The sequence below is a fragment of the Staurois parvus genome, unplaced genomic scaffold (genome assembly GCF_062004578.1).
Source record: "Staurois parvus isolate SC_StPar_1 unplaced genomic scaffold, SC_StPar_1.0 ptg000195l, whole genome shotgun sequence".
Lineage (NCBI taxonomy): Eukaryota > Metazoa > Chordata > Amphibia > Anura > Ranidae > Staurois > Staurois parvus.
The window spans coordinates 3,050,186-3,073,459 of NW_028317991.1; the positions used below are offsets into that span (position 1 = coordinate 3,050,186).

General features: G+C 42.8%; 1 protein-coding gene across 1 annotated transcript in view; it reads right to left on the bottom strand.

Annotated features, from left to right (window-relative positions):
- The window catches only part of DSCAM (DS cell adhesion molecule), a 765,341-nt gene that overhangs the window by 340,110 nt on the left and 401,957 nt on the right, over positions 1-23,274 (bottom strand). Inside the window, exons 15-18 of the mRNA XM_089677896.1 lie at positions 19,794-19,961; positions 11,055-11,125; positions 7,847-8,087; positions 1,394-1,540 (exon numbers count right to left, since the gene is read on the bottom strand). Coding sequence (XP_089534022.1) covers positions 1,394-1,540; positions 7,847-8,087; positions 11,055-11,125; positions 19,794-19,961 — 627 coding nt within the window. The remainder of the gene's footprint in view (positions 1-1,393; positions 1,541-7,846; positions 8,088-11,054; positions 11,126-19,793; positions 19,962-23,274) is intronic.

Sequence of the window (23,274 nt, forward strand, 5' to 3'; positions counted from 1 at the left end):
GGGCACTATTCCTGCCACTGATACCAATGATGGGGCACTATTCCTCCCACTGACACCAAAGATGGGGCGCTATTCCTCCCACTGACACCAATGATGGGGCGCTATTCCTCCCACTGACACCAATGATGGGGCACTATTCCTCCCACTGACACCAATGATGGGGCACTATTCCTCCCACTGATACCAATGATGGGGCACTATTCCTCCCACTGACACCAATGATGAGGCACGATTCTTCCCACTGGTGTTCCCACCCTCGGCTTATACTCGAGTCAATAGTTTTTTCCCAGTTTTTGTGGTAAAATTAGGTACCTCGGCTTATATTCGGGTCGGCTTATACTCGAGTATATACGGTAGTTTGTAGCCACCTTCTGCATCGGTCATTAGGCACACCTGGGAGTCCCTTGTTATGTTTAGCCCCGTTCAGACTTGGTCATTTGGAACTGCCTGCGGAATCACCACAGTTCTGCCTTCAAATTGCAGAATGCACAATGCACGTTTGGGTGCCATTATTTCTAATGGCACCCCATATATGGTGTGATTTTGCCGCAATGGTCTCTCAGCAAATGAGGCAAAACAAACATTCAGAAATGTGTGATTCGTTTAGTTACGAAACAAAATTTGGAAGAAATTTTTGTTATTCAGAGATTTGGATGTATCTGAATTTCGGAATCCCAGTAGTAATGAATTTCAACAAATTCGAAATAAATAACAAAACATATAATCCAAATTTGAAAATAAATTTGAATTAAAACATGAATTTGAATTCAAAATGGAAACACATTGCACTAAAAATAGTAAGGTATATACATGAAATAAAATGATGATTCCTACTTAGGCAGCTTTATAGAATAGAATAGAATAGAATATGCAATAGTATAGAACATACTAAAACAGAATAGGATAGGATAAAACTAAATAGGATAGGACAAAACAGAATAAAAGAATAGAGTAAAATAGAATAGAAGAAAAAAAAGAAAAAAAAACACATTCTGCTGCATTTTCTTTATACTTTTAATTGACTTGCAATGTGCCCCAAGAAGAATCAATTTCCTAGCACAGCCCCCTCCCTCCTTGCATGTCACTGCAAGTGCTTCTCTTTTGGGAGTGTCTAATAACTTTCTGTGCTGGCCAAGCCTCTCTGCCCTCCCCTTCCTACATAACTTTTAGAGAGAAGTGAAGGGGAGTACTATAGAGTGTCTCTTAAGTAACAGCTCTGAGTCAGCTGGGCTGCTGATGTCACATCCAGGATGGCGGCACCCAACAGAAGTTTGGATGTCTACACAAGTGAAGTTTTTACCAGTAAATAACACATCTAATATACACTAAATGCATATTCAATTTTATGGGAAGATTGTTGTGGAAATAGATAGCCTGGCAACAGTTTCCTTACCTCCATCTGGAAGATTAGCCCAGAAGATAACCCTGAATCCCTGGAGGATGCCATTGAGGGCATCTATGGGAGGAGTAGACCAAGAGATAGTTATCGTCTCCGGTGTGGTTGCAACAGCCTGGACGTTCTCTGGGGGACGGCTGGGTACTGGAAGAAGAGAGCATGCATAATAACCATTATTAGATGATTCACATCAGATGAGATCATAAAGGAAGAAAATGTTACTAACATCCAAGGTCCAGTACAGAGGTCTCCAAACATTCTAAACAAAGGACCAGTTTACTGTCCTTCAGATTTTAGGGGTGGGTAGTCAGTGGAAGTAGAAAATGCCCCAGCATCAGCGGGAGTAAGCAATTCCCTAAGCTTGGTGGTCAGAAGGAGTAAATAAAATTACAAAGCGCATGTGGTTAGTAGGAGGAGGGATAATGCCCCATCATTGCTGTTGGTGGGAGGAATAATGCCCAATCATTGGTGTCAGTGGAAGAAATGATGCCCCAGTGTTGGTGTTATTGGCATAAATAGTGCCCCATTTTTTGTTTCAGCGGAAGAAACTGTGCCCCACCATTGTTGTCAAAGGAAGGAATGATGCCTCAGCCTTGATGACAGTGGGAGGAATAGTGCCTCGTATCAGTGGGAGGAATAGTACCTCATATCAGTGGGAGGAATAGTGCCTCGTATCAGTGGAAGGAATAGTGCCTCGTATCAGTGGAAGGAATAGTGCCTCGTATCAGTGGGAGGAATAGTGCCTCGTATCAGTGGAAGGAATAGTGTCTTGTATCAGTGGAAGGAATAGTGCCTCGTATCAGTGGAAGGAATAGTGTCTTGTATCAGTGGGAGGAATAGTGCCTCGTATCAGTTGGAGGAATAGTGCCTCGTATCAGTTGGAGGAATAGTGCTTCGTATCAGTTGGAGGAATAGTGCCTCGTATCAGTGGGCGGAATAGTGCCTCGTATCATTTGGAGGAATAGTGCCTCGTATCAGTGGGGGGAATAGTGCCTCGTATCAGTGGAAGGAATAGTGCCTCGTATCAGTGGAAGGAATAGTGCCTCGTATCAGTGGGCAGAATAGTGTCTTGTATCAGTGGGAGGAATAGTGCCTCGTATCAGTGGGGGGGAATAGTGCCTCGTATCAGTGGAAGGAATAGTGCCTCGTATCAGTGGGCAGAATAGTGTCTTGTATCAGTGGGCAGAATAGTGTCTTGTATCAGTGGGGGGACTGGTGTCTTGTATCAGTGGGAGAAATAGTGTCTCATATCAGTGGGCAGAATAGAGCCTTGTATCAGTGGGAAGAATAGTGCCTCGTATCAGTGGGACGAATAGTGCCTCGTATCAGTGGGGGGAATGGTGCCTCATATCAGTGGGCAGATTAGAGCCTCGTATCAGTGGGAAGAATAGTGCCTCATATCAGTGGGAAGAATAGTGCCTCGTATCAGTGGGGGGAATAGTGACCCATGGGCCAGAAAAAGGCAAGCAAAGGGTCACATGCGTCCCACAGGCCACAGTATGGAGACCATTTGTCTAATAAAAGACAAAAAAAGCCTGACTTTTCCCTTCTGGAGAAAAAGCCTTCACCGAAAAAGTTCATCATCCAAATCTTGTCTTAATCCTTCCTTTACAATGGGCTGAAGATCTTGATAAAAGGAGGGGAGATTTCTGTTGTTTTCCTTTAAATTTTCCTTTGTTGATTTTTATTTTTGCACTTCTTTTTATCAATGAGATTTATAAAAACTGGAGAAAAGGAATGTATTCACAGAGTACAAAGCCCTAGTGACCAATGGGATTACTTGGTTAGTTTTCCTCTTGAATAAAGGATGAAAGGTCATTGGTCAGTAAGGACAAGAACATTATGAAGAACCTTCTTTCCTTCAGTTTTTAAAAAACAGGCCAACATCAAATGTCATCCTACCCACTTGTCATTTCAATGTTGTATGCCCTAGAGAACATTTTAAATCTTTTGCATTTAAAGAAAATAAAAACAATGTTTTTCTTATACACTAACTTGTGCACTATAATTTGTGCTCATTCACACCAGAAGGCAGTGCGGAAAACGAGCACTGTGTTCAAAATGCACTGTAGTGGGTGTCAATTCTAAGTTAATGACACCCCAATGCAAGTCGCAAATGCAATTCCTTGCCTGCACTGGATCGCATGTTACAGAAGTACCATGTGATCCAAATGCAGTGCGTTTTTTTTTTTTTAAAGTAGTGCATGTACTATTTTGGTGCGGTGCGCTTCAGCCCATTCAAAATGAATGGGTTCAAATCGCACCACACTGCATTGCATGTGAATCGCACAGGAATGCGCAGCACGTTCCTGTACGATTCCTGGTGTGAAGGGACCCTTTAACATTGCTGGGGGGGGGGTGCAGATGGTGGCCAGTGGGAGTAGAAAATTATATCAGTGGTGAGGAATGCTACCTCATTGATGGTGTCCGTAGGAAGATTAATTACTATTCATTGGTGTCAGTGGAAGAAATAGTGCCCCATCATTGGTATTAAGTGGGACAAATCCTGCCTCATCAGAGGCGTCAGTGTGAGAAATCATGCCCCATCATTGGTGTCAGCGGGAGGAATAGTGCACCATCATTGGTGTCAGTGGGAGGAATAGTGCCCCATCATTGGTGTCAGTGGGAGGAATAGTGCCCCATCATTGGTGTCAGTGGGAGGAATAGTGCCCCATCATTGGTGTCAGTGGGAGGAATAGTGCCCCATCATTGGTGTCAGTGGGAGGAATAGTGCCTCATCATTGGTATCAGTGGGAGGAATAGTGCCCCATCATTGGTATTAGTGGGAGGAATAGTGCCTCATCATTGGTATCAGTGGGAGGAATAGTGCCCCATCATTGGTGTCAGTGGGAGGAATAGTGCCCCATCATTGGTGTCAGTGGGAGGAATAGTGCCCCATCATTTGTATCAGTGGGAGGAATTGTGCCCCATCTTTGGTGTTATTCGGAGGAATAGTGCCCCATTGCTGAAATTCACTAGTATAAGCAATCATAATGTGTAAAAAAAAAAAAACAAATATGGATCATTTTCTCAGAGTAGTACAAAGTTACTATGGTAACATTATATTGCTCACAGGCTTAAAAACAAAAAAAAGTAGTAAAAATTAAAAAAATGTAAAACAAAAAAAATATTATTATTATTATTATTATTATTAAAAAAACAAATTGCCTACCAGGCACTTGTACCCCCTTCCTGTCCAGGCCAATTTTCAGCTTTCGGCGCTGTTGCAATTTGAATGACAATTGCGCAGTCATGCACCATTGTACTCATATGAAATGTTTATAGTTTTTCTCACACAAATAAAGCTTTCTTTTGGTGGTATTTAATTGCTGCTGGGTGTTTTATTTTTGCACTATAAACAAAAAAAAAGAGCAAAAAATATGTAAAAAAAGTTTTTTCATTTTTCTTCTTCACTGATGTGTGTTGATGAGGCTGCACTGATAGGCTGCACTGATGGGCACTGATAGGCAGCACTGATGGGCACTGGTAGGCAGCACTGATGAGGTGGCACGGATAGGCAGCACTGATAGGCAGAACTGATGAGGTGGCACTGATGATGCTGCACTGATATGCAACAATGATGGGCACTGATAGGCGGCACTGATATGCAGCAATGATGGGCACTGATATGCAGCAATGATGGCCAGCACTGCTGGGCACTGATGGGTGGCATTGCTGGACACTGGTGGATGGCACTGCTGAGCACAGATGTGTGTCACTACTAGGCACTGTTGGGCACAGGTGGGTGGCACTGCTGGGCACTTGTGAGCAGCACTACTGGGTGGCACTGCTGGGCACTGATCATCAGGGCACTGATGATCAGTGCCCTGATGATCAGTGCTGATCCCTCCTCTGACAATTGCTGTGACAGCTGACAATTGCTGTGACAGCGTAAGGAAAGTGCAGCCGATAATCAGCAACTTCATTTAGCTGATCACGTGGTAAAAGGCCACTGCGATTGGCCTTTTACCACATCACGTGATCGGCTGTGTCCGGGGGTGCGCAGGAGGGCGCATTCTGGGAGGACGTCATATGATGCCCTCCTAGAACTGGACAACCGCGCTCTAGCCATCATTCGGCTATAGTGCGGTTGGCAAGTGGTTAATACTGTCACCATTCAGTTTCCCTGATCACCACCACACCGGTTTTATGATGATGCTGTACTGCACTGGTGACAATGCAATACAGTGACATTTTTTTGTTTTAATTTCTTCATTTTCCACAAATGTATGACAAAAAAATGACAACTTCAAAAAACTCGCCATACCTCTTACTAAATACCTCAGACTGTCTACTTTCCGAAAATGGGTCATTTAGGGGATATCTGTGCTGTCCTGGTGTACTGATATTATTTTCTACTCCCACTGGCCACCGTCTGGCCCCCTTAAAGTCTAAAAGGCAGTAAACTGGCCCTCAAGAAATGAGATAGTTGTGGGAAAAAATGCCTAAAATTTCATATGGGTACAGTGTTGCATGACCGCACAATTGTCATTCAAAGTGAATGCAGAAAGGTGAAAATTGGCCCGGGCAGGAAAGAGGGTGAAAGTGCCTGGTATTGAGATCTTTAAAATAGAAATGAAAGGTAAAAAATTTGTGTATAGATATAAAAAAAAATTGAAATTACTTTTTCCCCTTTTTTATAAGTAATCACATTCCTTCTGTTTTCAGCTGCAAAGGGAGGAGAAAACAGCAGTACCCTGGTCTTCCCAGTGAATAGCTGTGCAGGGGGGGGAGGGGAGTGTCAGGACAAGTCTGATCATTGGAGGAGGGCAGGCTGAGTTCCCAGCACAGCTAGAGAACTCACCACACGGTGTTCTCATGCCTAGTGTGGTCAGTTTTTTTTAGGAAAGCAGAGGGATTGGCAGGAACACCAGGGATTTCACACAAAAGAAGCAATACAAAGAGAATAGGATACTTTTAATACAAGTGCATGGGACAGCAGAGTTTCCAATTCTTGAAACTGAGAGCGGGTTTCCAATTCTTGAAACTTTACTAAAAAACTCCCTATACAGATAAGGGACATCCAGGGGCGGACTGACCATTTGGAAACTCGGGCACTGCCCGAGGGCCCGGGGTCAGTAGGGGGCCCCATGAGATGCCCCTGGTACCTTTTTCATAGGCTTTTTTTAGTTTGGGCAAGGACACAGGGGCCCCATGATCCCCTATTGCCCGGGGGCCCCATGAGTTGTCAGTCCGCCCCTGGTCATGTGTCAGGACAGGTAGGAACAGACCATATCCCCAGCTGAGGAAATAAAAAGACGAGGTCCATCTACAAGGATGTGATGCTGTATGTGCATTGTGGCTTCTGGCCTGGACATGTAATGTCACCCAAATTAACTGTTGAATGCGAAATGAGATAGGTTATACTACTCCCAAGATGCCTCTAAATGGGCAAATTCCTGGGGTCTCCCCCTTACACGCATAATCCAATAGTCTCATAATGACCCTTTTTCAGTTGACCTTGTTTCCCAAACAATGCTTTTCTCCACTACGTCCCCAAAGAATGGTCACTCTGTGCTGTCAAGGATTAACCCCTGGGCACCTTTGGTTTAATATGTCTAATTTAAAATATCACTTAACGCATGCAGCAGTTTACCTTAAAAAGCCGCCCCTGGGGACATCTGTAGTTGAAAATAAGCTGTGCAGCTTTGACCACAATTCAATAATGCCCTTGTGACATTTTTGGTCATTTTTAATTTATATAATAAAAAAATAAAAACCTAGTGATGATCAAATACCACCAAAAGAAAGCTCTATTTGTATGGAACAAAATGATATAAATTTCATTTGTGTACAGTGTTGCATGACTGCGCAATTGCCAGTTAAAGTAGCATAGTGCTGAACAGCAAAAAATGGCCTGGTCATGAGGGGGGTAAAACCTGCCAGAGCTCAAGTGGTTAAATAACATTCTTAATGAATTTAGAAAAAATATTTCTTCTAGGTGGACCACATTAGAGTTAAGGATCTAAAACAACCATAGCAAACCATGCATTGGAGTGTGCAGCCTATTGCATTAGGGTGTGCAAGGACCCCCCTTGGATGAGAGGCGGGAGCACCTGAAACAGCTGAGGAAGATGGTAGGGGGAGGAGAGTTATCTCTATAATGTGCATGTCATCTAGGAATGTTGGCAACTAATAGGTGATTAGGGTGTGCCTAGGCACACCTAGCACACCCTGTGTGCATGCCTATGAAACCATGCAATTGCTATGGGGCCTAGTGCTCTCTGCCTACACACTGATTTATACAAGAACCAATAGCTCTGAAAAGTACATTTAAATGTATAACATACTTTGGGAATCACTAGAAAATTACTACGAAGATAAAAGATTCTGCATAATTAGAGGGATTGCTTCATGGATGAAAAGTAAAAAAGCTGGGGCCCCTAATGGTTTTGCTATTCCATCATAGTTACACCGCTGATTACAGTCCTCCTTATAATGCATACGTACTGTCCTCCTGTGTGAGGATGGCCTTTTCTTCAGACGATGGCCCTGTGCCGGCCCGGTTAGAAGCCTGCACTACCACACAGTAGCGAGTGTACTTCTTCAGGTTGTCCAGAGTGTAGACCTCACTGTCCCCTGTGGCATCCACAGTGATGATATTAAACTGGTAATTTCCCCCGGTACTGTACTCCCGATAGCCAATCTGATAGCCACGGATAATCCCATTCTGAGTGTCCTTTTTGGGGGCCTGTGCAAAAAAAATTAAAAGGATAAAAGAAAAAAAATGGGTCTTATAAAGTGGAACAGTTTGGATTGTTTAGATGTCATCATTATCAAGTCACACATTAAAGGCAAAGTGAGAGGTTCCCTTGAAAGAACAGCCCACTCTGTTAAACTCACCACCCCCCACCGTCCCCAACCACTCTGGAGTCGGCAATCGAAAACCTGTGTAAGCTCTGTGCCAGATAACGTTGGAGAGCAGAAAGGGTCAATGACTTCCTTCTCACCTTCACATGACAAGGTTCAAGCCCAATCATTGACTGCTCAGGCCCAACACTGAAACCTTGGAAGGAGGGCACATGCTGCCCCATACCCAAAAGGACTGGACATTACCCAACAGTAGAGATGTGTATGACAGAAATATTTGTTTTGTATTTGTTGGTTAAAGTGTTACTAAACCCACACCAGTGAAATCAGTCTGTATATGCAGTAAAGCATGCTTGTTATACTCACTGTGGAACCTAAGGGGTTAATCCTCTGCATTGTGTAAAAAGGCTGTGTGATCCTGATATCTCTGCTCCTCCCCTTATTCAAATGTACACAGCTTATCTCCTGATAAGACAGAGTGAACCGTAGCCATTCTGCACATGCTCAGTTTAGTGTGTATTGCTAGAGTTTTTTTTTTTTTCTTGGGAGAGTGCATGTGATCAGCACAGCGCCAATCAGCACTGTCCAGACAGAGGTCAGGGGTCATGCATCCTCTTAGAGCAGAAAGAAAACTCCTACAAGGTTTGACCAGTGCTCTGCTGGACACTGATAGAAGACTGCTCTAACTGCTGATGAGAAAAGATATTTAGCAGTTTATATTTACTAATATAATTGCATTTCCATGTTGTGTGTACTGTGGGAGACCAGATATAGTTAATGCAGGGTCCGGGGAGAGCGGATATAGTGAATGCAGGGTCCGGGGAGACCAGATATAGTGGATGCAGGGTCCTGGGAGACCAGATATAGTGAATGCAGGGTCCGGCGAGACCAGATATAGTGAATGCAGGGTCCGGGGAGACCAGATATAGTGAATGCAGGGTCCGGGGAGACCAGATATAGTGAAGGCAGGGTCCGGGGAGACCAGATATAGTGAATGCAGGGTCTGGGGAGACCAGATATAGTGAATGCAAGGTCTGGGGAGACCAGATATAGTGAATGCAGGGTTCGGGGAGACTAGATACAGTGAATGCAGGGTCCGGGGAGACCAGATATAGTGAATGCAGGGTCCGGGGAGACCAGATATAGTGAATGCAGGGTCCGGGGAGACCAGATATAGTGAATGCAGGGTCCGGGGAGACCGGATATAGTGAATGCAGGGTCCTAGGAGACCAGATATAGTGAATGCAGGGTCCTGGGTTTAGTAACACTTTAATCATTTAATTTAGTCATATTTGTAATGTTAGATTGATTCATTTTCAGAAACTGTTTTATATATTCGGATTTGGTAGTTATTTTCAAATCGATCTGAAAAGATTCAGATTTTGGAAGACAGCTATATTTGTCCTATTCTAATCTATTCTATTTTATTCTATTCTAATCTAGTCTGTCCTGTTTTGTTCTGTTCTATTCTATTCTGTTTTCTATTCTAATCAACTCTATTCTGTTCTTTTCTATTCTAATGTATTCTGTTCTATTCTATTCCTTTAAATTCTATTCCGTTTTATTCTATTCTAATCTATTCTATGGTTTTATTCAATTCTAATCTATTCTATTGTTTTATTCTATTCTTATTCTGTTCCATTGTTTTATTCTATTCTATTGTTTTATTCTGTTCTGCCCTGTTCCCTTCAATTCTATTCTGTTCTATTGTTTTATTCTGTTCTATTCAGTGCTAATCTGTTCTATTCTATTGTTTTCTATTCTATTCTATTCTGTTTTATTCTATTCTTTTATTTTATATTCCATTCTTTTCTATTCTGTTAGTTAAATTCAAAATTCTTAAAAACACAGCAGCAAAAAGGCGTATGCGTATGTGATAAAGTGCTTTGTGAGCTAAAATGTGGTATTTTATATATAAAACTAAATAAATAAATTACTATAATAGTGGTGCATCAACACTGAAACACATACTCATAAAACTGTGCAAATTAAATATTAATAAAAATAAAAAATATGTGTCGAGCTCCACAGTGAATTTATGATGATATAAAATTAAATATTTAATATACCAATAAATTTTAAATATTAGTGATATAATGATATTATAATAAATATCATAAAGTACACATTAATGCCAAAATAAAACAATCTTATTTTTAAAGAAAAATGCCACACTAGTCGTATCGATAGTGCAAAGAATGCTAAAAAAAAGTGCTTTAAATAGTGTTTAAAAAGTGCTGAGAATCATATATAAATATTAAACTAATTATATGAAACCATCAAAAAAGTCCACTCTGTGCTTCCAAACTTGCTGTGCAAGGCATATGCGTTTTTGCCACTTTTTTGCAATGGAGCATGGTGAAAGCAGCCCAAGTAGGGATCATCATCCTATTTCACTTTTATACCTTACTGTATTTATTGCAATATATTTCCATTTTATATTCAAATTCATTTCCTAATTCAAATTCGGATAATTTGTTATTCCATTACGTTATTTTGTTTCGTTATAATTTATTTCGGATTCATTGAAATTCGCTACTATTGTGATTCGGAAATTTGGATACATCCGAATTTCTGAATACTGATAATGTCCAAATTTCAATATGTAAAAACAACATTGCACATTTCGACCCAAAAGCGTCAACAGAGCAAGGGGGTGGGGGAGGGGGTGACCCCAAGTGATTATCAGTAGGTTAGGGTTGTTCTTTCAGGGAGACCTGATTGTAAACATGTGTATCTACTGTATATATATTTATACAAAGAATATGTTTCTATATATGTCCTTTTGTAATTCTCCTACATACTATCAAAATATTTCAGATCAAATAAATATTGTGTCTTCACATACCTTCCAGGTAACCCTGATACTCTGCGAGGAGATGGGATCAAGATGGACATCCTGAGGTTCACCGTCAGGAGCTAATAAAAGAAGAAGTGAAAAATGTTAAAGATAACACAAACCCCTGTCACACCCAGGGCTGGATTCATCATGATTACATAACTGGGCAGCCAGGTTAAAGGAAGCATCACCAACCCCCATCATTTACAGGGTGTGATCATTTAAGACTTAGACTTTGCAATAGTCAGTCAAATGTGTCCTCTCCCACCTTTTTGTATTTTTTTCTGTTGTTGTATTGAGTTGCATCAAATTATTATTGTTCTGAAGTATGCCAACATCTAGTGGCAGTTCAGGGTCATTACAACTTGTTTATTTATGTGATTAGGTGCCTCCCTCTGTCTTCTGCTCCTGTTTAGTGCTAGTTAATTCAGTCATAGCTAGACCCTCACTGTCTCTTCCATGTTACCCAAGTCAGTGTTAGTACTTCTATTGCAATTAGTGGAAGTACAATTGTGTTGGATCCCATTTTGGGTATTTTTGAAGGGTTAAGAGGCTTGTGAGTAAGCAGGTTGCTTACAGCCTTGATAGGTGCTGCCCCAAATGGGAGGGTTAGAGGTAATGTTATTTCCTGAGTTTTCTTTGGTGGGTTTTCTTGGATTCGACCCACTAATTCTGTACATATAAAAAGGGAGAGTGGACCAGATACAAGAGCCTGGGGAGCAGCAGTAGCCGTGGGGTATTCATATCGGAATTCCAGAGTTCCTGGCCCGTAAGCTGGATGTCACTACTGAGGTCGGGGTTTGAAGTCACTGACCGACTGTAGCCATCTATCATGTAGGGGGACTGCTAGTCCGCCCTAAAGACATTGTTTGCTGAACTCTGCCAAACATGGATATACCATGAATGGACCTATGCAGGTATGCCGGGGCAGCACACAAGTCTGAGATAGAGACTAGGGATGTAGGGAAAGAACTGTATTGTACCCTGAACTCTGTTGTGTTTTTTTAAGTAAAGCCTTTAAACTTTACTCTCTGCCTGGTCTAAAGTTATTAAAGAAGTGTAATGCAAGTAACTGGCACATTCTGCACTTAGCCTGCAGTTCAGGTCAGTTGAGACACACTGGGTAGCCATCTATCATGTAGCCGGGCTGCTGGTCTACCCTATAGACATTGTTTGCTGGATTCTGCCAAACATGGATATACCATGAACGGACCTATGCAGGTATGCCAGGGCAGCACACAAGTCTGAGATAGAGACTAGGGATGTAGAGAAAGAACTGTATTGTACCCTGAACTCTATTATGTTTTTTCAGTAAAGCCTTTACACTTAGCCATCTGCCTGGTCTACAGTTGTTAAAGAGGTGTATTGCAAGTAACTGGCACATTCTGCACTAAGCCTACAGTTCAGATCAGTTGAGACACACTGGGTTATGAAGACACAAGTTGTTACCAAGGGTAACAAAGGTTTCACTAGCAGCCTGTCACTAAGTGTGTACCTGTAACAGGTGGGACATTCTTTTGCAGAGAGGGATTGTTGTTGGCCTGTCTCCCCTGGGGTTGGTGTCAGTAGAAAGAATGGTGCCTCATCACTGGTGTCAGTGGGAGGAATCGTGCCTGTGAGCTCAGTTTGGCATTTTCTGATATAGACTATGGCAAGCACAGGAACTTCCATAATGTAGGAAGGAGACTGGTACTATATTTGATCTATATACTATATACTCTTTGATCAAATCCCATGCTCTGACCACTAGAAGGCACCAAACCCTGTTAGCAAAGAATGTATACAGACTAATACACCACGTAGGTCTCTCCACACTTGCTTGTTTCCTGCAGTAAGACACACATTCTTCTGAATAAAAATACTTTTTTTTTACAGAAATCCCAATTATTTCTATGTGGCTAGTTCACATATATGTACTGCAGCCTAGTGTATATTTAAAAAAAATAGGACATGCTGCATCTTTGTGCAGTTATGTGTGTTAAGTAGGACTAATAAAATATATGTTAAAAAAACGAGTGTTAAGTAGATTTGTGTGTTTTACATGCAATTTGTATGTTTTAAGTAAAATAAAACAAAATAATTGTGTGTGTTTTAAATGTTCCATGGGAACTCCCTCTTTTGGGTGTTTCTGCCCACTTTACATAATACATGAGCATGAAGCCTTGTTCAGACTGACACCATCACTGATCCAATATGCCTCATTTGTCATCTGATGCAGGCCATAGATGGGTCGAAAATTATTTTTCGGCCGAAAATAAAATCGGCCAATTTTCGGATCGTTAGTGGGCTAATTGTTCGGCCGTTTTTCGGTATTTTGGCAGATTTTTTTTATCGGTAAAGTTGAAAAAAAATCGGCTGATTTTGCCAATCGGCCGATTTTGGCGGCAATGATAGGCAAATCGGCCGATCTTTTTACCAATAAAAAAATCTGCGCATGAGCTGTGACCTGCAAGAGGAAGACAAAAAGAAGAAGAAAAAGAAGAAGAGGATTAAGAAGAAGTAGAAGAGGATGAAGAAGAACAAGAAGAGGATGAAGAAGAAGAGGAAGAAGAAGAAGAGGAAGCAGAAAAAGAGGAGGAAGAAGAAGAAGAAGATGAAGAAGAGGAAGAAGAAGAAGAGGAGGAAGAAGAAGAAGAAGAGGATGAAGAAGAGGATGAAGTAGAAGAAGAGGATGAAGAAGAGGATGAAAAAGAGGAAGAAGAAGAAGAGGATGAAGAAGAAGAGGAATTCCAGTCTGGCAAAAAATGTCCCTGCAGAGAGCTCCGCTATTTCTTTGACAGTTCCTTGAAGAAGAAGAACAAGAAGAGGATGAAGAAGAAGAACAACAAGAAGAGGATGAAGAAGAAGAGGAAGAGGAAGAAGAAGAATAGGAAGAAGAAGAGGATGAAGAAGAAGAAGAGGATGAAGAAGAGGAGGATGAAGACGAAGAGGAAGAAGAAGAGGATGAAGAAGAAGAAGAAAAAGAAGAGGATGAAGAAGAAGAAGAAAAAGAAGAGGATGAAGAAGAAGAAGAAAAAGAAGAGGATGAAGAAGAAGAAGAAAAAGAAGAGGATGAAGAAGAGGAAGAAGAAGAGGATGATGAAGAAGAAGAGGATGAAGAAGAAGAGGAAGAAGAAGAGGATGAAGAAGAGGAAGAGGATGAGGAAGAGGATGAAGAAAAGGTAGAAGAAGAGGATGAAGAAGAGGAAGAAAAAGAAGAGGATGAAGAAGAAGAGGAATTCCAGTCCGGCAAAAAATGTCCCTGCAGAGAGCTCCGCTATTTCTTTGACAGTTTCTTGACATTTATTGCGGTTGCAACAATGTATGTATCTATTTGTTTCCGAATAAAAACATCTGTATCCTAAATGGATACAAATACATTGTTGCAACCGCTATAAATGTCAAGAAACTGTCAAAGAAATAGCGGAGCTCTCTGCAGGGACACTTTTTGCAGGCTGTAGACGGGATGAAAATCGGCCGATTTTTTTTACCGTTGCTGGTAACGTCGGCCGCTTGAACAACCGATTTTTAGTTTTTTTAAAGAAAAATCAGCCGATTTTCTACCCATCTATGGCCTGCATGAGTGTTACAGTACTTGCCTAAAAGCAATCCGTAATATCAGTTGAGTACAGATGGTGGCAGTGTTGTACACAGCACGGATAGACACCCAGCAGCTGGATAATATAGAATCAAATCTGAAGTTTGCTGGAAAGGAAATTGTCCTTTCACCCACTCATCACTTCTCTCATATCAAATTCTGACACTTATTTGTTTTGTTTTTGGTTGAGCTAGATATTAGTTAATAACGTTAGTATAGAGACAAAATATTGCATATTTTATGCTGATTTTACCATAAATGTACAGCTCTTTTAAAAGCAAATAGTTATTTGTGTGGGTGGGATATATTAGGCAGCAAGTGAACATGTTGTCCTTGAAGCCGATTTATTAAAAGCAGAAAAAAATGTAAGTGTAAGGATTTGAGCGACTTTTACAAGAGCCAAATTGTAATGGCTAGACGCACTAGACGACTGGGTCGGGGATTTGGGATGTTCCTCACCTGCAGTGGTCAGGACCGACCAAGAGTGGTCCAAGGAAGGAAAATCAGCAAACTGGCAACAGGGTCATGGGTTGCCAAAGCTCACTGATGCACGTGAGGAGTGAAGGCTGGTCTGTGTAGTTAGATCCAATAGAAGAGCTACTAAAGCTCAAATTGCTGAAAATGTTCATGCTGGTTCTGATAGAAAGGTGTCAGAACGTGCAGAGCATCGCAGTTTGTTGGGTATGGGGGTTGTGTAGCTGCAGGCCGGTCAGGGTGCCCATGCTCACACGTGTCCACAGCCGAAAGTGCACATGAGCTTCAGAACTAGACCACAGAACAATGGAAGAAGGTGGCCTGGTCTGATGAATCACATTTTCTTTACATCATGAAGATGGATGGGTGGGTGTGCGTCACTTTCCTAGGGAAGAGATAGTGCCAGGATGCAGTATGGGAAGAAGGCAAGATGGCACAGGCAGTGTGATGCTTTGGGCAATGTCCTGCTGGGAAACCTTGGGTCCTGCCATTCATGTGGATGTTACTTGACATGTACCACCTACATAGACATTGTTGGTGACAAAGTACACTCCTTCATGGAAATGATATTGCCTGATGGCAGTGCCAAACACCACACCATACCTTCAGAGGTCTAGTGGAATCCAAGCCTCAATGGGTCAGGGCTGTTTTGGTGGCAAAAGAGGGATCCACTCAGTATTAGGTGGGTAGTCCTAACGTTATAAATACACACCTCTACAGGACCATCCAAAGATTTCTAGGAAGTCATGGCGTAACCCTGTAACCTAGAGCCCAGTGCCAGAACACTCATTCGGGCACTTAACTCTACAGCTGTATTATGCAGCTTGGCACTGGGTGGGGAAGATTGTCCCCTCCGAGCCTCTGCCTTGCTCAGGCTGTGCTCCATGCCCTGAAAGCCAAGCACCACTCATATGTTTCTCCCTAGCAACTGGAGGTGGTTTGGCATTGTTGATTGTGTAGCTGGCTCCTGCACAGACTGTGCCGCACTGTCCCCATGCTCATAAATTCAAAATCCGCTCATCAACTTTTCCCTGACAGCTGGAGGTGGTTGGTGAAGTTGATTGTGTGACCACCTTCAGCCTGGCCTCAGCTGCAAGCCCTGCAAAGAAAAGAGAGAGCACCCCTGCAAGCAGGGCCGGGACAAGTGGTGGGCAGAAGGGACACGTGCCCTGGGCGCAGGGGTGCTATGTGGAGCGGGGGCACTGAGAGCCAATGAACGCTCTGCTCTCCAGCTACCTGAATGGTAAGATTGACACTGCCATCACTTCTGTTATTCAAAGCAGAGCACAGTACACGAAAATCCTCCCTCTGGCTGCAGGACTGAATGTCCTCCCCCTACCTCCTCCAGCAGTTTCAGGCACTCTGGTGCAGGACAACCCTGAGGAAGAACCTCCTCTTCGCTGGCTATTGCTGCTTGCTCTATGAGCCGAAAAGTGAAAAGTTAATCCCGTCCTCTCACATTGGTGGTCATAGCAGGGGTTAAATTTCAATGTCACTGACCACTAATGTGGGGGAAGGGGTTAATAATACTAACATCTGTTCTGGGAGTTATTATTGTGCCCACTGACACCCGTACTTGGGGTTAATATTGAGTCCACTGGCATCAATGCTGGGAGTAATTGTGAGCAGTGACACCCATGCTGGATGCTATTATGGCCTTCACTGACACCAATGCTGGGGGTTATTATGGCATCCACTGACACCAGTGCTGGGGGTTATTGATGTATTCACTTACATCAATGCTGGGAGTTATTGTGTATATGGACAGCAATGCTGGGAGCTATTACGTGTAGTGACAATAATGCTGTGAGTTATCACTCCAGGGGCGGACTGACAACTCATGGGACCCCTGGGCAATAGGAGATCATGGGGCCCCTGTGTCCTTGCCCAAACTCAAAAAAGCCTATGAAAAAGGTACCAGGGGCCTCATTCCATACTCTGCGCTGTGCGTTCCCTATTCCCCATTCCATACTCTGCACTGTGCGTTCCCTATTCCACATCACCTCATTTCATACTCTGCACTGTGTGTTCCCTATTCCACATCGCCTCATTCCATACTCTGCGCTGTGCGCTCCCTATTCCCCATCCCCTCATTGCATACTCTGCACTGTGCGTTCCCTATTCCCCATCCCCTCATTCCATACTCTGTGCTGTGTATTTCCTATTCCACATCCCCTCATTCCATACTCTGCGCTGCGCGTTCCCTATTCCCCATCCCCTCATTACATACTCTGCGCTGTGTATTTCCTATTCCACATCCCCTCATTACATACTCTGCGCTGTGTGTTCCCTATTCCACATCACCTCATTCCAGGGGCGGACTGACAACTCATGGGGCCCCTGTGTCCTTGCCCAAACTCAAAAAAGCCTATGAAAAAGGTACCAGGGGCATCTCATGGGGCGCCCTACTGACCCTGGGCCCTCGGGCAGTGCCCGAGTTTCCAAATGGTCAGTCCACCCCTGCCTCATTCCATACTCTGCACTGTGCGTTCCCTATTCCCCATCCCCTCATTTCATACTCTGCGCTGTGTATTCCCTATTGCACATCGCCTCATTTCATACTCTGCACTGTGTGTTCCCTATTCCGCATTCCCTCATTCCATACACTGCACTGTACGTTCCCTATTCAAAATCCCCTCATTCCATACTCTGCGCTGTGTATTCCCTATTCCACATCGCCTCATTCCATACTCTGCACTGTGCGTTCCCTATTCCCTATCCCCTCATTCCATACTCTGCACTGTGCGTTCCCTATTCCCCATCCCCTCATTCCATACTCTGCACTGTGCGTTCCCTATTTCACATCCCCTCATTCCATACACTGCGCTGTGCGTTCCCTATTCCACATCCCCTCATTCCATACTCTGCACTGTGCGTTCCCTATTCCCCATCCTCTCATTCCATACTCTGCGCTGTGCGTTCCCTATTCCCCATCCCCTCATTCCATACTCTGCTCTGTGCCTTCCCTATTCCACATCCTCTCATTCCATACTCTGCGCTGTGCGTTCCCTATTCCCCATCCCCTCATTCCATACTCTGCTCTGTGCGTTCCCTATTCCACATCCCCTCATTCCATACACTGCGCTTTGCGTTCCCTATTCCACATCCTCTAATTCCATACTCTGCTCTGTGCGTTCCCTATTCTCCATCCCCTCATTCCATACTCTGCACTGTGCGTTCCCTATTCCCCATCCCCTCATTCCATACTCTGCACTGTGCGTTCCCTAATCCCCATCCCCTCATTCCATACTCTGCACTGTGCGTTCCCTATTTCACATCCCCTCATTCCATACTCTGCACTGTGCGTTCCCTAATCCCCATCCCCTCATTCCATACTCTGCACTGTGCGTTCCCTAATCCCCATCCCCTCATTCCATACTCTGTGCTGTGCGCTCCCTATTCCCCATCCCCTCATTCCATACTCTGCTCTGTGCGTTCCCTATTCTACATCCTCTCATTCCATACTCTGCTCTGTGCGCTCCCTATTCCCCATCCCCTCATTCCATACTCTGCACTGTGCGTTCCCTATTCCCCATCCTCTCATTCCATACTCTGCACTGTGCGTTCCCTATTCCCCATCCCCTCATTCCATACTCTGCACTGTGTGTTCCCTATTCCCCATCCCCTCATTCTATACACTGCACTGTGCATTCCCTATTCCACACCACCTTATTCTGTACTCTACACTATGAAATCCCTATTCCATACCATCTCATTTACCCTAAATAATAGTTTGGCCACACCCAGTGTCCGCCACCATGTTACTATTCTCCATGGGGTGCCCAAAGGCGCTTCAGTTTTTCTTGCAATCCAAGCAATGCCACTGGTGCTGAGGAAGATTGTCCTGTCCTGACCATCATAATTTAACCAAACCTTCCTTTTTTAACCATTTCCACTCATTTCTGTACGTACACCGCAGTCACACTCTCCCTTAAGTGTTCCTCACTCTCAAGCTCTAAAGTTGGGGATTATAATACATATACACACTGATCAGCCATAACTTTATGACCCCTCACCCAATATTTAGTAGACCCCCTTTTGCCACCAAAACAGCCCCTATTCAGAGTGGCAACTAATCCAGTCGATCTTGCCATTTTCACTGAGCATGCTCCAGTTTTCTCCTGGAAGGAATCTGTGCTTGGCTCTGAGCCCAAAAATTATAGGAAAGAACACATACCCAGCATCCCCTTGGATGTGTATATTCCTCTCTGCTAGCCACTGAATATTGGCGGTACTGAAATTAGCTGTGCAATCTGTTCCAGAAGCAGATTTGGTAGAGTATCATCAAGCAACTAATCAATAGATTACACAGCTAAAGTCTGCATCAACCAGTGGGTAGCAGGAAGGAGGGATGACTGGGATGTGTTCTTTCATATAACGCTCAGCTCCAGAGCTTTGTCACATGCTGAAACAAATTCCCTCCAGTGGTGGACAGTGATGTGTGGGGGTACATGGGCTACAGCACATGGCCACAAGATAAAAGGCTAAAGAAGGTATATGAGCGAAGTTAAATGATATAATTTACGGACATTTATTCTTAGGTTCTTATTTAATTCCCAAATGCAATAAGTGGTTCTGATGTGTTTAAATGCACTATATTACATGGTTTCTCTATTTTTAGTCATCCCCTTTCAGCATCCCTCCAATCCTACCAAATCGTAAACTTGTGGCAATGGACAGAGTTGATCAGACTCTACCTGCTTCCTCGGTGGTGATGGTGAGCTCTTTGCTGGCTGCGCTCTTGCCAATGTGGTTTTTTGCATACATGCGGATGTTGTAGGTGGAAGAGGGATGCAGGTCAATGATGGTGGCTTGGTTTAGCTGAGGAGAGACATCTTTGGTTCTCTGAACTGAATCCCACGAGTCTGGTTAGAGAGAACAAATATACATTATTATAACAAAATAAATTAATATATATATATATATATTTTTTTTTTTTTTTTTTTTTGTGCTAAAATAGAAAAATATGTTCTACTTAACTGGTCTGTGCAACAATATAGCACAGAGCAGTGCCTTTTCTCCACCAGCACTATCCAATCCTCCTTTCTTCGGGTGTCCTCTCAGCAAGCTGTGTGCTAAGGGGGCACCCATGCAGGCACATTCCCGAGCCAGGCTTTGTGTGTCCATAGACATACACAGTGCTGATAAGTCACGCCCTTACTCCCTCCTCACAGTAGTTTGATTGACAGTAACAGGAACCAATGGCTCCTGCTGCCCTTCTTTCTGTGAGATCAGGAAGAGAAAGGAGCAGTGCTGTAGCTGGGACAGCACTGGAGTGGTGATAGGAGTCAGGTATGTGTTTAGGGATGGGGGGGTGCGGGGGGCATGCAGTGGGATTTTTTTTTACCCCAATGCAGAAAATTCCCTAAGGCAAAAAACATTTAGGGTTTAGAACCACTTTAAATGTATGTTATAATAGCAAAAGAATGAGCAAGAAGTCTATAGGATTAAAGAGGAAGGAACAACTGGCAGCTCCTGCAGAGGCTGCAGGAAAACACTTTAAAGATAAATTGGTCAGACAGAGGACAGGTTATACCGTGTGAGCTAGAATATCAGCAGGTAACATGCACCCTGTTCATTCTGAGTTTTCTCCTCTTAGGGCTTGCATTAGGCAAATGCATTAATTTGCTATTTGGTAATCCAGCACAGAAAAAGGACAGTGCGTTCACATTTCCATAAAACATTTGCAACAACCAGACTATGCATGCTGTAAAATAAAAAAGGTTTTTCTCACTGCTCTGAAAAGAAGAGCTGAACAGAATATAAAATAAAAGAACTGAACTGAACAAAATAGAATAGAATGGAATAGAATAGAATAAAACAGAATAGAATAGTGAATAAAAGAACAGGACAAAAAATAAAAGAATAGAATAGAAAGGAATAAATTCCATTCCGGGAATTAAACTCTAGGTAACGGTACCTGATCATGTGATCGCTGTGAAAACGAATCACAACGGTCACATGATAAAAACGTTGCACCACCTCTCTGACAATTTAAGCCTACTTAAAGGGCCCCTGTGAACCGGTTAACCTCAATTTGTTGCAATGAGAATCCTAAAATACATAATAGAAAATTGATAGCACGTAAAAGCTTGAGAAAACCAACTGAATAAAACAAAATCAGACAAACCACAACAAAAATCCATACAATGACCGCTTGCGTTCCTATAGCAACAAATTGAGAATTGCGTACAAGAAGAACAGAGGTTAATCAAAGAGGCTGACACTACAGGTCACTAACATATATAGAATTTCAATACTGAGTCATGCAGCTCAATACCCTGCATGCCTTCACAACAGACACAAGATACCATATATTCTATCCAAAGAGAACCAGTCACTAGTATTCAGGTCATAAGTGATTGCCTAAAAGCATTAAAACAGCAATTGTAGAAACGATTCGAACCAGAAGCATTCAATATTTTCAGACACTAGTCCAACCCACCAAGAGAAATTGCATGAACTGACTGGACAATATTGACTGGCACCATGTACATGGGAATTACTGAATGGAACAAAATTCGGATCCATTCATTATATGAATCTAAATTATTGAACAAATTTAAAAATTTAATTTCTTTCCCCAAACTACTATCATATCATGTGATGTTATCTGAATGTATTCGTTAACCAGTTGCCGACCAGCCACAGTACATTTACTGCAGCAGGGCATCACCGCTGTGCAAAATCATGTATATATATGTGATTTTGCATTTCGGGTAGGGAGCGTGTGCAAGGCGCGCGACCACCCTACCCGCGCCGCCGATCGCGGCCGTGAGTGTCAATAGCTGGGTCCCGGCCAGTGAGCCCAGCGATTACCGGCAAACACTGACAGGGAGCACGGCTGCAGTGTTTACACTGCAGCTCTCCTCTCTGTCAGTTTCATCACACTGGTCCGGATCACTGAGCGTAGCTTTCTGGATCAGTGTGAAGCACACATCCCCGCCCCCTAGTGAAACACTCCCCTCACACAGTTAACCCTTTGATTGCCTCCAAATGTTAACCCCTTCCTCCCCAATGCCATTAGTACAGTGTCAGTGTTTTTTTTTTGCACTGATCACTATATTGGTGTCACTGGGGATGTCAGTGACCCCAAGTCAGTTCCCCCCAGTGTCAGAATATCCACCGCAGTCCCGCCATAAGTCGCTGATTGCCGCCATAAGTCGCTGATCGCCGCCATTATTAATATATAAAAAAAAAATTCCAGTATATATATCGCCATTTGTAGACACTATACCTTTCATGTAAACAAATTAATTTACACGTATTGGGATTTTTTTGTAGCAAAGACATGTCGCAGAATACATTTTGGCCTACATTTATGATGAAATTAGATTTTTAAATTTTTTTATTGGACGTTTTATAGCAAAAAGTCCAAAATACTTTTTTTTTCTAAAATTGTCGGCACAAAAAATAAAAAATGCACAGGCGATCAAATACCACTGAAGCTCAATTTGTGGGGGAAAAAAAGGATGTAAATTTCATTTTGATGCAGCATTGCATGACCGCGCAGTTGTCAGTTAAAGTAAGCAGAGCTGTAACACAATTTTGTTATAACTTTTTTTTCTGGTTTGTTGATAGATTCAGATGTATATGAAAATGAAATTTTCATGCAAAAAAACTAATCGTAACAAAACAAAACATACATGTCTATATATATTTTTATCTATTTGTATATAGTGTGTATGTGTGTGTATATATACACACACACATACACAGTGGGGAAAATAATTATGTGATCCCCTGCAGATTTTGTAAGTTTGCCTGCTTACAAAAAAATTAAGGGTCTATAATTTTTAAAATCCTGCAGCGCCTGCAAGGTCCATCTCCTCAAGAAAGCACATGTACAGGCTCCTCTGAAGTTTGCCAGTGAACATCTAAATGATTCAGAGAAGGATTGGGAGAAAGTACTGTGCTCAAATGAGACAAAATTGAGCTCTTTGGCATTAACTCGACTCACCGTGTTTGGAGGAAGAAAAATGCTGACTATGACCCTAAGAACACCATCCCTATAGTCAAGCATGGAGGTGGAAACATTATGCTTTGAGGCTGTTTCTCTGCTAAAGGTACAGGCTGACTTTGAGGGGCCAGTGGACAGGGCCATGTATTGTAAAATCTTGGATGAGAACCTTCTTTCCTCAACCAGAACACTGTCATGCTGGAAGACCCATCCATGAC